General features: G+C 41.1%; 1 protein-coding gene across 1 annotated transcript in view; it reads right to left on the bottom strand.

The window, feature by feature from the left end:
• Positions 1 to 2,474: 2,474 nt before the first annotated feature.
• SPAG17 (sperm associated antigen 17) overlaps positions 2,475 to 17,553 on the bottom strand; it is a 248,348-nt gene continuing 233,269 nt past the window's right edge. The window contains exons 43-48 of the mRNA XM_012807634.1: positions 16,719 to 16,850; positions 11,186 to 11,322; positions 9,732 to 9,916; positions 7,657 to 7,717; positions 4,706 to 4,850; positions 2,475 to 2,614 (exon numbers count right to left, since the gene is read on the bottom strand). Coding sequence (XP_012663088.1) covers positions 2,475 to 2,614; positions 4,706 to 4,850; positions 7,657 to 7,717; positions 9,732 to 9,916; positions 11,186 to 11,322; positions 16,719 to 16,850 — 800 coding nt within the window. The remainder of the gene's footprint in view (positions 2,615 to 4,705; positions 4,851 to 7,656; positions 7,718 to 9,731; positions 9,917 to 11,185; positions 11,323 to 16,718; positions 16,851 to 17,553) is intronic.

Genomic DNA, 17,553 nt, shown 5'->3' with positions numbered 1-17,553 from the left:
AGAGCAAATGACCTACCCTTATTGTTTTAGATTCCTCATCTATAAAATGAGTATTTTACTGCCTGCCCTTAAGTTTTAGTGAAGGACCTAAAGCAAACACAGAATGTCTTACTACTGCTATAGCATCTTTTTAATCTCAGTAACATTGCAGTAATGTGCACAAAGAGGCATAAAGACAGTACTTACTACCTCAGACATTTCCTCTGTTAGGTAGAGCCATGAAATTAACTTTTGATAGGCCAATGCCAACGGGAATTATGAATATTTGAAAGCTATTCTATAGTTTTCAGAATTGTCCAAATAGAGATGCAGACTTTAATAGTCTGGGATAACTTCTGAAAGTCCTGGACGAGAATTGAAATGAACCTGCATTAATTCAGTGGTTCCCAAGTGTAGTCTAAGACTGCCATATTGAGATGTGACTTGGGTTGAATAGTGTCCTCCCAAAATATGTGTCCACCTGGATCCTATGATTGACCTTATTTAGAAACAAGGTTTTTACAAATGTAATTACTTGGTTAAGAAGAGGTCATACTGGATTAAGAAAGGTGTTACATCGGGGCTCAGAAGGTGAGGAAATGGAGCCCTTGAGGGGCTAGAGGCTGGGGTTGGTGGCGCCTCCATCACCATCTGAACAGCACGCAGAAAACTTCAGCAGTCCTTGAAACATAATGGAATTTGCCCTGCTGGGCTACAAACTTGCTTTAGACTGGTGACTCCTTTATTCCTTCCATTTTCCCCATTTTGGAAAGGAAATGCTTATCCTAAGGTGGTCCTACTATTACATTTTGGAAGCTGACAACTTGTTTTCCAGGTTCATAGGTCCCTGAATGGACAGCAGGCCAGGATGGGTCATATTTAGAGTCTCACATGTACTTGAATTAATGAGAGAATTTGAAGTTTTGGATGGTACTTAGGTGAGATTTTAGATTAGAAATAATGATGGGTTAAGACTTTGATGATGTTGGAATAGAGCAGTGCTTTCCAACCTTTTTTATCTCGCGGCACACTTGAACCTATAGGTAAGTTTCCATGGCACAATTAAATTAGGTTGATCAAAAAAAAAAAAAAGAGTAAAAAAAGGATATATTTACTGTGCTTTGAACTTCTTTCAAAAATAATTTAATTAATGATATTTAAAATTTTCAAGGTGCATCTAAGATCCTCTTATGGCACTCTTCTAACACATCAGTTGAAAGTCACTGGGGTAGAGGAATGTATTCTGTACCTGGGAGGAACATCAATTTTGAGGGCCCAGAGGGCAGGCGGTACTGGGTTTGCCCCTCCAAGATTCATGTCTAGTGGAACCATGCTTGTGACCTTATTTATAAATAGAGTCTTTTACAGGTGTAATCAAGTTAAGATGGGGCTAATTCAGGACTAGAGGAGCCCCTAAATCCAAGGAATGAATCCTTATCAGGAAAGAGAGAGGCCCTGGGAAACACACAAGGAAGAATGTGACATGAGGACAGACAGAGATGGCAGTGGTGTAGCCACAAGCCAAGGAATGCCAGGGATTGCTGGCAACCCCAGAAGTTAGGAGAGAGGCCTACAACTATCTCTCAGAGCCTCCATGAGGAAACAACCCTGGCTGCCACCTTGATTTTGTACCTCTGGACTTGTGAACTTTAAAAGAATAAATATCAATGATTTAAACTACATGGTTTGTGGTATTTTGTTATAGTGGCTGTAGGAAAAAACAAATTTGTCTCAGCAGCACTAGGAAACTAATACAAAATGTTTTTTCTCTTTATTCTCCCATAGGCATAAGGTGGAGTTTTCCAGAAGCTGTGTGATGTGTGATGTAGAACAGATTATTTTGAATACAGAGCAGATATGAGAATCCAGTTATGTTCTATTGAGACATTAAAGAGATTTCTAAAAATGTAAAAAAAAAGCAACTTTTCCAATTAAATTTTTGTTTTGTAAAATGTTTTTCATTAGATATGTTATTTATGGTAATATACTGGGTTTATTTTTAAACAAATTTCAAGATTTTCCACTTTTCTAATTTGGTAATTATTGATATATATCACCCATGTAAACAAAACTCTTTGAGATCCTCAATAATTGTTAAGAATATAGTAGTCCCAGATCCAAAAGTTTGAAAACCACTGGCTTAGTTATAAATTCTCAAGTCTAAAGGGCTATGTGTGCTACATTTTGGAGAGTAAGACCAACTTTTATCTGCACAATGAGTACAGAGCTTAAAAGAAAGAACTTTAGAATCATATTAAAATAGATTAGAATTTTACTTCTTCCACTTAAGATTATCTGAGCTTCTGTTTCCTTATTTATCAAGTGGGATAAAGAATATCTATCTTATCGGTAGTCCAAGATTAGATTTTATAATATACATAAAAGAACAACTATTATAGTTACTGAAAGAAAATATTTTCCTTAAACCAAGCTAAGTGGCTTACTGATTTCTGTCTGTAAGAATAGGGAAACAAACCTTAGGTTATTTACTGAGCCTAATGAGGGGAAACATTACGAGAAATGATGACTCCAAGAGTTGAGGAAGAAATGGTAGAAGTTCTCTGGACCATGGGATTTTCTTTTCCCTGGGGAAAATTTTTTGGTCGCTTGTCATAATTGCTGCTTGTTAAAACTGGTAAAATACAGGTTAAGGATTATGCTTTCTGTGAATGGCTTGTACATACAAATCCATGCGACATTTTAGAATCACAGACCCTCCAGCAACATTAGTTCAATTTAAGCTTCTCTTTTGTGTACATGCTCAGGCTTGGGGATTAGAGGACAAATATTACGATGTCTTAGGATGTCTTCTACTCTCCATGGGGCATGTTTCTCTCCTAACTTGACTGGCTCTCTATAAGGAGCTGTCATTGTGACTAGCTCCAATCCACATCAGATCTCATGCCCTTCTTTTTTTTTTGGTGGAGAGATGGATCTTAGGAATTGGGCTATGAATTATCATTGTTGACATTGAAAATTATTAAAAGATCTAACAAGATTCTTTTACCCATTTATCTAAGTTCAATTGATAAGCTAGGAAATAGATAAAAGTATTAGCATAAATGCAAATGATCTCATTGCTGTGATCAGCAGCTGATTTATGTTCCCTGGATCAGCATTTAATAACCTGTGTGAAGAGGGTAAGGGGCTTGATCTAATTCCTAGAAGGGAAACACAAACAAACAAACAAACAAATTCTTTAGTTAGTATCCTAAAGAACCCGGTCATCTTTATTCCAAAAATATAGAGAGAGATTTGAGTTCCCAGTGATGTCTTTCCGACCACCCTATTCTAAGCTGTAATCTTCTGTAACACTTTCCTGCTTTATATTTCTCTCCGTTGTACTTATTGCCATCTTAGTCCATGTGTTATTTATTTTGTGTATTGTCTGTCTTTCCACTGGGATGTAAACCAAAAAGCAGGGATTTCTGTTTCATTTGTTCATAGCTGTGTCCCCAGTGCCTACAGGCTTTTTGAAAGAATAAACAAACTCATGAACTCCACTCCGTGGATATGGAAATTGAGGTCATCTGACACAAGTTCCCCTAACTCTCTCCTTCACTCTTGCTGAGATTAATCCTTCAGCTCTGGTCTTGATTATTCTCTTTGCTTTTTTGGATGTTGCAATTTCACTTACTTCTACTCATTCCTATTCTTAATTTTTTTCTTCTGATCCTCTCTCTTCAACCTGCTAACATTTAGGTTTGCACTAAACTGGAAATCCCCTCCTTTGCTCTGTTGTGTCCTTTTGTCTTTATTTGGCCCATGGAGTAGACTCCCAAGGGTTCTTTTACACACCCAGACCCAGTTCTTCTACATATTCTGCACAATAATGCTATATTCATTTCATAAAGATATGCTATCATATCACTTACTGGATCAGAAATCTGCAATGGTTCACTGTTGCTAAAATAATGAAGTCAAAGCCAGAGATTCACGATCTTCCATGACTTGACTCTGACCACTTTTCCATGCTATTTCCTGATACTCCTTAAGCTCTCAGAACGTTGAATTCCCTGCCAATCTCCTCAACCCCCTGGAACTTTCCTATTGCCATGGTTTTGTTTATTCTTTATAATTAAAGTCTCCTTCTGTCAAAATTGTTCACATTTTATAGGACTCAGATCAAATTTCAGATAGAAAACTATAACATGAATGGTATAGGCCATATGATCCACGTCACTGGAGAAGCACAGAATAGTACAGGAATCAAATGTGAAGACTTAATTTCCACTATTATATTACATTCTATCATTCTTTCATGATAGAATCAAATTGTCCCTTTCTTATATGTGATAAAATATTTCACATAGTACCTTGCAGAAAATAGGTGCTTGCTATCTGTCTGGCTAGAGAATAAAGAAGTCATGCACAGCCTTTACAATAAGAAGGTATTTTCTATTCCCCCCCAACAACATTATAAGCTTTTTGGTGACTGACTTGCTTTTCTTTTATTCTGTGTGTCTGATATCCCATATATGGCCAGTGACATTGATGTTTATTCAACTTGCAGTTACTACAGGCATACAATGTGTTAGATATTTTGTAGATTCAGTCAGATGCTTTTGAAGATGAATGAAGACATGGTCTCTGTCTTAAGAAACTCTACTATTTAAGAAATGTAATTAACGAAGATATGGAGATACATTTTGACTCCCATGTTTTCCTCACACATACAGAATTTCTGCACTACTGAGGATTGCTCAAATTGAACTTGAAAGGATATTTGCTTCCACAGGTAAGAGCAGAACATCATGCTCGGTCATTATCTCCACGTTGTGAGAGATGTGTGCTGCCCCCTTGGCGCCGTCTTTTCCGACAGCCATGGCGAATAGCTCCACCTTCAGTTCTGCCTGCAAACCCGCAGCCACCTGTGAGATGCAAAGTCGCTTTAGGATCAGGCATTACCTGGGTTCAAACCTGGGTTTCAACACTAATCTGGGCAAGTTACTAAAAATCTCTTTTACTTTTGATTTCCTCACCTATAAATCTGACACTAATAAATGGTAGTTGTTATAAGCATTTAGCAGAATTACCTCTGGATTAGGTAGAATTTCATTAAGTAAAGGGACCCAGGACAAATCGTTGAAGGGGCAACCTAGGTGCTATTTGGGAGATCGTACTGAAGGCAAATTTCTGCAATTTGCTCCTTTTGGAATGTCGGTAGTGAATCCCTATCTACAGTATCCTGGTAGAAGGATGAATTTTAGATAAACATAAATTCAATCTTAAGAGATTGGGTGAATCCTAGAACTCTCCTGCCCTGCCCCTGGGTTTATGATTCCTACTTCAGGATGCGTACAGTGATGAAGCCAGTAGAGGGAGACAAAATTAGTTTAAATGCCAAACTGTATAGGTCTGAGGCTCATAGAGAGGTCGTGCCAACAAAGGGGAAATCTGATATGTAATGCAGAAGGAACCCAGCAAGGCATGGGCTTCTTGTACTGTTCCTTGAAAAGAACACCAGCCAGGAAAGAAAAAGCTGTTTATGTTTCTAAGTTGCCTCTCCAGGAGGTGGGTTAAAAAGCGGAGTTGGGAACAGTTATCTGGGGAAAAAAAAGTCAGGAACTACCACATGGAAAACAATTAGATACAAATGGAATTTTTTTCTTCAATATAGTTTTATAAATAATATAATTGAAAAATGTTTCAAGTTTTTCCATAATGTGCTTGTGAATGTATGCGTGCTGGAGGGCATCCAATAGCTCTGTTTCTGAGAATCAGACCCTCAGTCCTCCAAGCCCAACAATCAGAGCAGGGCTGGGTAATGATGAAATTCAGCATGAGGAGGGCTGGAATCCTGCCATCACACAGGCTTACCCAGGCTTCAAGCATATTCATTTAGCACTGGCAACTGACCAAGCTGAACAGTGGTTAGCTTTACACATGGAGAACTCTACAGATTATAGTTTTTGCCAGAGCCAAAGCCTACCGTCAAAAACTAAAATAAATAAATAAATAATAAACTAAAAAAAACTTACAGTATAGAGTGAGCTTCAAAGAATACACGCTGGGTTTTTAGTACCTACAGAGGTTGATCCAACAGTCATTTTGGCTTTTGGCATAATCCCTACTTTAAATTGAAATGAGATTTGTTAACTTCCCAGAACAGTGGAAGAAGGATTTGCTTTGATTTTTGCCATTTGCTTTATGTTGTGAAGGTTCTGAAATCTTGAGAGTACAGTGATGAATTATTTCAGAGAAGAACTCATAAATTAGAGGATTTAAACTCAATTTATTTTTGTTTGGAGTTTCAGCATGTGTAGTAGTTTTTTTATAGATTATAAGATATTAGAGCTACAAGAGGGATAAGAAGTCACCTGGTCTGAACCCTTTTTACCGATGAGAAAAACAAGGCTCAAAGCATTCACTACTTGGTGGTATAGCTGGGACGAGAAGCCAGCTGGACTTTGCACTGAGCCACACCGACCCTCCTGTGTGAGTGCCTAACCCCTGCCTGCTTTGAAGTCCAGACCCCGGGAGCCCTGGCTGCTTGTCATGGGCCTGGTACTCATTTTGTCACTCTCTCACACATCTCTCAAGCACCTGCTACGTGCCTGGCTCTGCAAGCTCCTTACGTGTCTCACTCATTAACACTTTCTGTGCCCTGGCACTATTGGTGGTGTATGGGAGGAACTCAAAGTTCGTAGAGTGAAATAAAAGGGGTGTTAAAGCAGCCAGATGATGCACCGATCAAGGCTTACAAATGTGATGTTATTATATTTTGAGATTAACTTTTGTTTACATCCTACTTTATTTCTAAAATTATAACGTAGGGCAAATTAACATACTATTAATTTATATATACATGTGTATATATATGTATATATAAAATACCAAAACATCCAAGTTTAGTGAATATATCAAATGAAGTCAGAACAGGTTGACATCTTTGAATTTGTGTTTTTCAGAGATCTTTGTGGAAATGAGGCAGCTAATAAATGTAATAAACACACTGTCATTCCTTAGTACGGCACTAAACAATATTCTCTGGCAAATACCAAGGAGCCAAACCAGATTTACATAAAATGTAAAGAATGGAATAATTATTTTTCCAAAAGACATTTCACTTTGTGTAAGGATTTAATTTTTTTTTTTTTTTTTTTGAGACAGAGCTTCAAGCTGTCCCCCTGGGTAGAGTGCCGTGGCATCACAGCTCACAGCAACCTCCAACTCCTGGGCTCAAGCGAGTCTCCTGCCTCCGCCTCCCAAGTAGCTGGGACTACAGGCGCCCGCCACAACGCCCGGCTATTTTTTGGTTATAGCCGTCATTGTTGTTTGGCGGGTCCGGGCTGGGGATTCGAACCCGCCACCTTAGGTGTACGTGGCTGGCGCCGTAGCCGGTTGAGCTATAGGTGCCGAGCCAGGATTTAATTTTTTAAAGGGTGGTTTTCATGCACTACATAACTGTGGTATTGAGACAGACAAGGTGAACTTCAGAAATGTCTTCGTAGCTGGAAGTTTAACTTGCTTTGCACATAGGATGTGTCTTGTGGTTACTACATGAAATGAATGAGTTCAATATTGTGCCAATATCAGGAAGCTTCTGCTCATGATATTAGAAGAATTAGTTTAAACTGAAGGGGCAGAATGATTTAAAAGCCTACTTTAGTGGAAACATATACACATTCACATGCACACACATAAAACACACAACAGATAACACATAGAACTTACAGGCCCAGGTTTGTAAGTCACTTTCAGTCCCGTGCTGGATGGGGGTTGCTTCACCCTAAACCTACCAGGCAGAAAGGTGAAAATAAATTTATGCCATAATGAAAAACATGAGCAATGAACAAGCTGGGATGTTATAAAATCATGGAGGTGTTAATATCTGCTACACAGGAGCCAGGAGTCCGTATCATTAGAAAAACAACCTCAATGTTCAATTGGGAGAAGAATCTGGGGCCCGTTTGTTCCCCAACAGCCTTCCCAACAGTTTTCATCAGTGTAAAACTCCAACTTGAGTCCAACCCTTCCTGGCTGCTGACGCGCAGCCCAGGCTGGGCAGTGGGAGTGTTTGGCTGGTGTGTGCATTTCAGCGTAGCCGCCAGCGGGAACGCAAATGCTGGCAGCCAGATCATTAAGCTGAAGAATAAAGGCTCTTTTGGAAAGCAGTGGAGCATGGGAGCCAGGCTCGCTCTGGCTTGGTATGGGGCTTGCATGTTTGAGGAAGGGAGAAACAGAAAGGGCTCAGAACATGGCGCAGAACTCGAAAAGCTCTGTGCTCACACACGGTGCTATTGATTTCCTTCCCTTCCTGTGGTTTGTGGGTTCCACCTGAAGGTTGCAGACCTGGAGTAAATTAAAACGCCGAGGAAAGCCGACCTCCATCCTGACCCCAGCCCTGCTCCCTCGCCCCTCAGCATTGCTGTCAACCCCGTCGTGGCTGAATTTAACAAGCTGAGGGGTGAAACTTCTAACCAAAATTCAGTCCTGGAGAGGCAGGATCTGCATGAGTGAGATTTAGTGGACTGAGGCCGACTTTGTTTCTCCCCACCCACTTGGTTGGCAACAACTTGACAAACAATACTGTAGGATCTGGTGGCCTGAGGTCCTCAGGCTGTTTCTGAGGAAGCAAACATTGTCGCTGAAGTTGGGGATCTGCCTCAACTGAAACAGGAGGGAGATCTTTCAGACTGGATGCCCTGTCATTTTGCTCCATGCGATTTCCAATCTTGAGTCTAGAATCCCACCATCTCCACCTCAGAATCACAAACATTCCTGAAAGACTTGCCACTCACACTGAGAGTAACTCGGCAGTGAAATAAACATTTATTCCCGTTTTTACAGGAATAACCCACTTTATGCTTATGTTTAATTCTAAATAAACCAGTGGACATTTTGTAATTGGGGAATGGCCTTGGTACAGACGCATGGTGTATTATCCAATGGGAACACCAAAACTGGTGACCTTACCCTGTTAATAAAGTGAGGTATGTCTGCCATGTAGTGGGGCTCAGGAGATCTGGGGTCTGACTTGCTCTCTCCTACAAGACCTTAAAACAAGTTACTGTCCCCCACCTTTATCAAGCCAGGGGTCTCACTCACTGTCCAGGTCAGAGTGCAGTGGCATCCTCCTGAATAACTGGGATTATGAGCACTCACCATCATGATAATTTTTTTTTTTTTTTTTTTTTGTGGAGATGAGGCTTGCTATATTGCCCAGGCTGGTCTTGAACTCTTAGCCTCAAGTGATTCCCCTGCCTTGAGCTACCACATAGATGAATTTCAAAAGTGCTGAAATTACAGGCATGAGCACTACACCCTCAGTTTCTTATTCAATAATAGTCTCTCAGGTCTCTGCCTCAATTATGCAGAAATATTTAATTTTATGATCATCTTCAGGTTATAAAATTCAAGCAGACATCAGCTGGTATTATTATAGCTGATGGATTTGAGAAAGAGACTTTCAAGTTTTCTGCATTAGTTATTGTAAAACTTGTACAACGTCCCCTTGTTTTTTGCTCGTGTAGATCAGGATATGAGCTACATTTACTGAAATATGAATAATGATTAATGGGAGGGCAAGGAAGTACTTACTGCATAATTGGGGCTTGGTAAACACTGATTTGTTGAAGAATGAATGAATGAATGGATAAACTAGTGTATCAATAATTATGTGAGTGATGTGAAGATTTAAGGTGTAATCACAGTTCAGTTCAATAAACATTGACTGATGTCAGTGGCAAAAGACAAGTTATTGAGTAGGGAGAGGGAACCTGAGCAGACCCTTGGTGCCTTGGCCTCACCTGCAGAAGTCCACCCCAACATTCTTGAGCTTGACGATAGCTTCATAGGTGTGTCCTTCTTTAAGCACCCCAAACTTCACTGATGGTGGGAGAAGGTGGAACCCGAAAGGGGATGAGTTTGCATTATTAATGGCAGCGGATGCAATAGAGGATGTGTTCACTTTTCCTCCAACAGAATCTTGTACCTTTACATTAAGGTAAAATTAATAAAATAAATGGCTTTATTTCGAGTTCCCAAGATATGAATACATTCCTGTCATCAGAAGAAAATAACTGGTTGATTGGGGAAGGAAATGAACAGTTACAGACGCTTATGATCCTTACAACAGCCCTGCAAGAAAGTATTTTAGGTGTTGTTTTAAAGACAGGAAACTCAAGTTCAGAGAATTGGAAGTCAGGTAATTTGCTGAGGTGGTAAGGGGCAGAGTAAAATTTCAAACTCACATTTGAAATTCTAACTTTGCCTTTTTCTGAAATTTGTGCTCTTTCTTCTGTGCCAGTGGTTATCAAAGGTTAGCTTCCATCAGAATCTCTTGGAGGACACAAATTGTTCATCTACTCCCAGAATTTTTCATTCTATAGGTCTGGGATGGGGCCCAAGAATCTGCATTTATAACAAGTTCTCAATGTTGCCAATGCTCTGGTCAGATAATTCTGAGAACCTTTACTTTATGTCATTATTCCCCAGATTGGCAGCACTGACACTACCTGGGAGTTGGTTAGAACTACAGAGTCTCAGGCTCCACACCAGACCTACTGAGTATGAATCTGTATTTTAGCAAGATCTCTATGTACATTGTACATTGAAGATTAAGTAGCATGGAAATCACAAATCAGTTATACACAAATCAGTTACACAACAAATTCTATAATGGACATGAACACAGTGTGCCATGGAAGAAAAAAAGGATAATAATCAAAAGTGGGTGGGCTTGGAAGGTTTCTCAACAGAGCTGGTTTCTCAACCCTCCAAAGGAGGGTGGTGTTCTTAAAGAATAAAGAGAAACCAGCAACAGCTAAATAGAGTCAGGGTGAAGGTGAAGAAGCAGTGGGGCCACCCCCTGTATTCATGCCAAGAGTTGATCTTATCCTGAGAGTTGTGAGAAGGGCGGCCAGTGACTTCTCTAACCAGTGAGGAGTGTGCTGGCATGCTAGCTCTTTAAAAATAATTTTGATTAGTAGCATTTATCAATTTTGTGGTTTAAGTCCTCCCAGCATGGCTGATTTCAGGCTATTAGTTGTTCAACAACTGGCTCCTAAAGTGTCTCCCAGGAGCCCGTGTCAGCCAGCGGGTTCCAGCACAGCACTGCCTTAGCTAACTCAGGGGCCTCCATGGTGAGATGCAGACACGGGAAATAGCAGTACACAGTGGCCGGAAAGTAACGACTTCAGGGGGTCAGAATTACATAAAGAACTGATGGGCTCTGGGACACTTGTCCCCACATCTGCTTTACCTTTGAGAGCGGTAGAGACTTGGGCTTGGAACCCAGCAAATAATGAGGCAACTTCACTTTTTGTTTTCTTGCTTGTCCTGTCACATCCTGCAGCAATGACTGGGTGGGAATGTTCACAGACACACAAGTTTCTGCCTCTGTGGAAGAGAAAGCTGACACCACCACTTCAGTGACATTTGAGGTAATTGGCAGAGTATGTGAGAACAGAGCCCTTTACTTCTTAAAGGGCTTATTTAAAGAAACCAAGACTTCTGTTCATTTTTGTTTTATATCTTTACATTTCAAAAAATGATTATACATATTTAACCGAATGTTGGTCCTCATAATAACCCTGCCAGATGCGAGGGGCAGATGAGGTTAGCACTGATTTTTTTTTAATAAATGAGAAAAATTTCTAAAAAGTCAAGCGGCTTGCCTATGACCAACTGGATTATAGCTGGGTCTTCAGGGTTCTTTCTGCTAAATCTGCAAAATGCAAGATGATAAAATATCAACTCTGAAAGATTCCTTAAAGCTAATGAGTGCAACAATCTTAAGAATTCCTTTGCTTCCCCCTCTGTATTTATAGTTGTAAAAGGTGGTATAGTAACTACAGATAAATTAACCAGGGAATCAAATCTGCACATTTAGAACTCGTAACTTTCTTAGGTTCCACGACGGAGCACAGATAATCCATGGGGAGCAGCCGTGTTTATGTGTTCTGACATCCAGAAGATTGAAATAAGAATTGTATTCTAGATCATAATATTCAAAACTCCTTTCCTGAATTCAAATCACAAAGAGAGGAAAAGGAAGGGAAACAATACTTGAATGTCCACTATCTGCTAGTCAGCACCACACATGTTCTCCCAGAGAGCACCTCCCTTATTTCTCACTTCTCCCAACTCCTGTCTCCAACTCACAAGGGCCATGACTCCCCCGGTCGCAGCCAACAGGGAAGCCAGTGAGCACTCCTTCTCAGATGGGAGTACTCGAGGGTGTGGCGCAGTGGCTGCATACCAGCTGGTACAGGGCTTCTCTCATATTTGGACAACTGGTAGGATCCTATCAGCACTGTCATCTGACTGTAACTGCTGGCCCTGTCGTGACTGAAGAACTGACCCGTGATGGTTCCCTGTCATTGTGCTGGGCAGGCTGGATTATTCATTCACAATTGTTCACTTCCCCTCTGAGCATGGCTTCCCTGTAGGAGAGTATATTTCTCTGCCCCATTGACTCTGAGCTCAACACGGGACTTGCTTTGATGTGAAGTGTGTATGTGAATGGCAGTGGGCCAGCGTGAGCAGAGCCCTGAGACTCAGTGTGTGTTTCCCTGGCCTCTCCTGAGCTTGGAGCGTCCATTGTGAGAATGGCTTGCCCCAGTGGGGAACCTGTGGCCATGTGTAGTCCTCTGGATCCGTGAGTGGGACCTTTTGACTGAATCTAAACTCCAGAGAACAAATCCCTTTATTAGAAGGATTTGCCCTGTAAAACTTGGGTTCAGTCAAGGGGCTACCCTCGGGGATCTGGAGGCCACATGTGGCCTTGAGGCTGGAGGATTGCCCCTGCTGGGTGGCAAAATGGCTAACAACTACCTTTCCCAGGAGAAACCACCCTGGTTTGTATCATTGGCTCACTTGCAGCATTTTCTGATTGCATCATGCCTGATTCAAGCCATCAACGTGACATCACAGGACGTGGAACTGGCAAGAGATGGGAGCTGTGGAGCTGCTGCACCTGCCTGTGGTCTGGAGCAGAGCTGCCACAGTTGTCCCCAGGCCCACAACTGGCTGTTTTACACTACTGAAGGATTTGAGGATATTTTCATACAGAATTATCACAGCAAACACTGACCAACACACAGCAAATACAAGCCTCTCTGTATTTTCCAGACAGTATCATGTATTATTAACAAATAAAAACTTCCCAATCTATTTAGGCCAATTACCTGTTCTTTTCTACCTTTGAGCTTTTAAAGACACTTATTTCATTTTAAATAAAACACTCTTGTCTGGGTCAACACCCATAGCACAGTGGTTATGGCATCGGCCACATGCACTGAGGCTGGCGGGTTTGAACCGGGCCTGGGCCCGGGCCTGCTAAACAACAATGACAACAGTAACAAAAAAAATAGCTGGGCATTGTGGTGGGTGCCTGTAGTCCCAGTGACATGGGAGGCTGATGCAAGAGAATCTCTTAAGCTCAAGAGTTTGAGGTTCCTGTGAGCTCTGACACCATGACACTCTACCAAAGGTGACAAAGTGAGACTCTGTCTCAAAAACAAACAAAAAACACTCTTTTCTATTCCCTACATCTGGAGTGTAGCACAACAAAATCTGGAGGATCAGCCATCTCCATGTTCACTCACTGGCCTCAGCTCTGCCACACGGTATGGGAGGATTTCAGACATCACCTGATCTCTGTAGGTTTCAGTTTCCTCAGGTAAAATAATGGGTGTTTTTGATGATTCACCTCTTAAATCCTAAAACCCATGAAATTCTATTTATTCATACTTCTCTCATTGCTTATGTTAATCTCTTTCTTCCCCTGAACTTCTTTAAACTTTTTATATTAAATTTACTTTGCTATTTATAGTTGGGTCATATTACCATCCCTTACCATGCATGCTGTTGGGTGTCCTTGTTTCAAAACCATTTTCTTTCCTCCTTCAAAGCCTCACTGCTTGGAAGCTTGTGCCGTGAGACGGTATCGGCTACTGCCTCTCCAGACTTTCTAGTCTAGGCAGTAGTTTTTTGCTGACCTCTCTCAATCATTCCCTTTGTTCACTAGAGACATTACCACCAGGATGGTCTTACGCTTCATCTTTTCTGGTGCTGTCACCTGGGTGATCCATCCAACACCCTGTGCTCCCTGATTCTCAATCATCCTCTTTCTTCATCTTTTCCACCTCAGAAACTCTCGTGGTCACATTTTCAACATTGCCAACAATACTAATTTTACCACTTACATGGTCTCAGTTGAAAGCATCTCTTTCTAGATTACTGCTTCCTGTTCTCTAGTTATTACTCTATCTCACCCAGCAGGCAATTAGGTGACCTCACTGAGACCCCTGGCCAATGGACATCATCACCATACATAGGTCCTTCTTGTTTGCTTTTCTGTTTATATGGAATATATCTGATGATACAATGATAGTGTTTACTCCTTTGCAATCAGACAAGAACTCCCTCATAGTCCCCTTACCAAACTTATCAACCTATCTGCAATGTATCCATATTCTGTTTCTTCTCTCCTGTCCTGATAGATGAGGTAACCATGGTCATCCAAGGTCAACTCTGCCCCTCAAAGGTTTGCCCAGATGCCACATTCTCTCAACTTCTTCACAACTGTGCTGTGTTGGAATCAGGTGCTCCTTTCTTCTACACTGAGTTCTCTCTCGCTATGAAATTATCATCATTTGCAAATAAACATGTTTTGGTATGTCTAATCTTTAGAAAAATCTCTCTCCCTTGTTTATAGATCCCTCTTCATCTGCAACCCCACTTCTCTAGTCTTTTCAAAAAAACTCTCAGGTAAAGCTCTATATTCTTGTCCTTGCCACCCTCTTCAGCCATTCTAGCCACCACCCCCTTCCCAGGAGCTTCTTTCTTCTCTAGGCCCTGGAACTGGTGTTGTAGGGATCAGCAGTGGTCTCTGCCTTGCTCCGTCCCATATTTATTTCTTGACCTTTCAGGAACATTTGGTAAACTTGAAACAGTCATTTCCTGTTCCTGTTTTTCTGTCTCAGTGGCTTCTTCTTCTTCCTTTTCCTGACTGGCTCCTCCTCTGACTGACTTTGTGGTCTGGGGTTTGCCTAAGGGCAATGGTTCTCACACAATCCTGTCTATAGTAGCAACATCAGAACCACCTACAAACTCATCAGAACTACAAATTCCTGGCCTCACAGTGAATTACCTAAGCTAACCAAGGATTCGTTTATTTATTTATTCATTTTGAGACAGATTCTCATTCTGTCACCCTGGCTAGGAGTGCCATGATATCATACTTCATAACAACCTCAAACTCCTGGGTTCAAGACAACCTCTTTTCTTAGCCTCCCAAGTAGCCGGAACTACAGGTGCCCACCACAAGTTTTTCTGTTTTTAGTAGAGACAGGGTCACACTCTGGTTCAGGCTGGTCTTGAACTGTTGAGCTCAAGCAATCCACCTGCGTTGGCCTCCAAGAGTGCTAGGATCACAGGCATGAGCCACTGCACCCAGTCTTTTTTTTTGGAAACAGTTTGATTCTTTTGCCTTGGGTAGAATGTCGTGGAGTCATCATAGTTCACAGCAACCTCAATCTCTTGGCCTTGAGCAATCCTCTTGCCTCAGCCTCCCAAGTTTTTTCTCATGCCCTATCTGACCGGTCAGGGGGCCTCCTGGCTCCACTCCCATGATGTATTTCTGACTAATTTGCTTCTCACCACTCCCACCTCAATCACCAGTCCTAGCATTTGACTTTTGCCCACTCCTCCCTTTCTTTGCCACAGCCATTGTCATCATAGATTGATCTTTTTAAAATAGAAATTAGCCGTGTAACTACCATGCTCAAAATCTTCCATTGGTGTTTGAATAGAGCTGCATTTAGGAGAAAACTCAAAACTTCCTATGAAGATTTTGAATATGCCTTGGATTTGGCCTTACCTTCCTCTGCCTTTCCCTTTACTCATTCTGTACTTGCTGGGGACCTTTTTCATGTTTCTCCCTCTTGGGGCCTTCATACCTGCTCTTCTCATGACCTGGAATGTTCCTCTCCCCAGTCTTTGCATGGTTACTCCTTCTTGTACTTGTCTCAGCTCAAATGTTCCTTCACAGGGAGGCCTTCTGCTCCCCCAACAATGCTACCCCTCTCCTATACCTTATGGTGTTCTCGCCATACCTTATGCCGTTCTATTATGTTATAACATTTATTATCTTAATTTATCTAAATTATTTGTTGACTTATTGTCTGTATCTGCCCACAGAATGTACAGTTCCTTAAGACTCCAGCCTTGTAACTGCTGCATTTCTGTGCCTAGAACAATGCCTGGCAGATGGTGGGCATTAAGTAATTATCCTCTGAATAAATGAATAAACCTAATACGAGAGAAGTCTGTCAGGCAGGCAAATGCCTTGTGCAGGGTAAATCTCTTAATTCCCTCGTAAACATGGCAAGATGCTTGCACTACAAGAGATAACTGACATATTTAGTAGACTCCCCTGTCACATTCAGGGAAAAACACACACATGGGAATCAAGTGGAGGCCAGATCATCCTCATAGTCTAAGTTACTGTGTCTCTGTCTGTCTTTTCTAACCAACATATTTATTTCAATTAACAAATATAAAAAAAGTATTTGTAATTTATTTTCTTCAATCAGGGACTTGTAGTCATTCTCAAAATAATTTTTGAATTCCATTAATGCATTAAGAAGCCTTGCAAAGCTGAATACATCCAAGATCCATGACCTCCTAGAATCTTCTGTAACTGCAAATGACTCCCCCAGCACCATCTCCCACACTCCAAAACCACATAATGTTCTACTTTGAGAAAAATAAAATAGAGACTGTCATACCTTCAGCAGATTGTGTTACACTTTCAGTTTGTTTCTGGTTAGTGGACACACCCATATCCTCAGAGACCTCTGCCTTTGGAAGACTAAGTGCACTTGAAGAATTCTGTTCTGAGACCTCACAGGGCTTGGAATCTAGAAAACCTGAAATGAACATTATTAGGTGATATTTTAGACAATAGTATAACAACTACTAATATTTGTATGAACAAACACTGCACAAGGTGGTTTTTTTGTTGTTGTTGTTGAGACAGAGTCTCACTCCATTATCCTGGGTAGAATACTGTGGCATCATAGCTCACAGAAACCTCAAACTCCTGGGTTCAAGACATCCTCTTGCCTCAGTCTCCCAGTAGAGTAGCTGGGACCACTACTGGTGCACACCATGATGCCTGGCTAGTTTTTCTATCTCTTTTTAGTAGAGACGGGATCTTGCTCTTGCTCAGGCTGGTCCTGAGCTCCTATGCTTTAGTGATCCTCCACCTTCAGCCTTCCAGAGTCCTAGGATTACAAGAATGAACCACAGGGCCTGGCTGGAACAAGGTGTTTTACAATAAACAAAGTGCTTTTTTTCCTACCCTTTTTAGAAAGACAAGATACAGGAAAGTCATTAGGAAGCAGGGATTCTTCAAACATGATACAGTGTCTGCCATTAACAAATGGGGTGGTATCTACAAAATTCACACTCCTAGGAACTAGCTAGTTTTTGTGGACATTATGACCAAATGGAAAAGTCATCACCTTGTTGTGAAGTAGAGCCTAAGTAATTTGTCTCAACTTATTAATTTGTCTCTGATAATGGTAACCGAGATGTGATTTTTTTTTTTTTTTTTTTTTT

This window comes from Otolemur garnettii, unplaced genomic scaffold (assembly GCF_000181295.1).
Source record: "Otolemur garnettii isolate 467f Iridium unplaced genomic scaffold, OtoGar3 scaffold00073, whole genome shotgun sequence".
NCBI lineage: Eukaryota > Metazoa > Chordata > Mammalia > Primates > Galagidae > Otolemur > Otolemur garnettii.
Note: the sequence above shows the minus strand (reverse complement) of the source record. Positions and strands in the feature narration are given on the sequence as shown.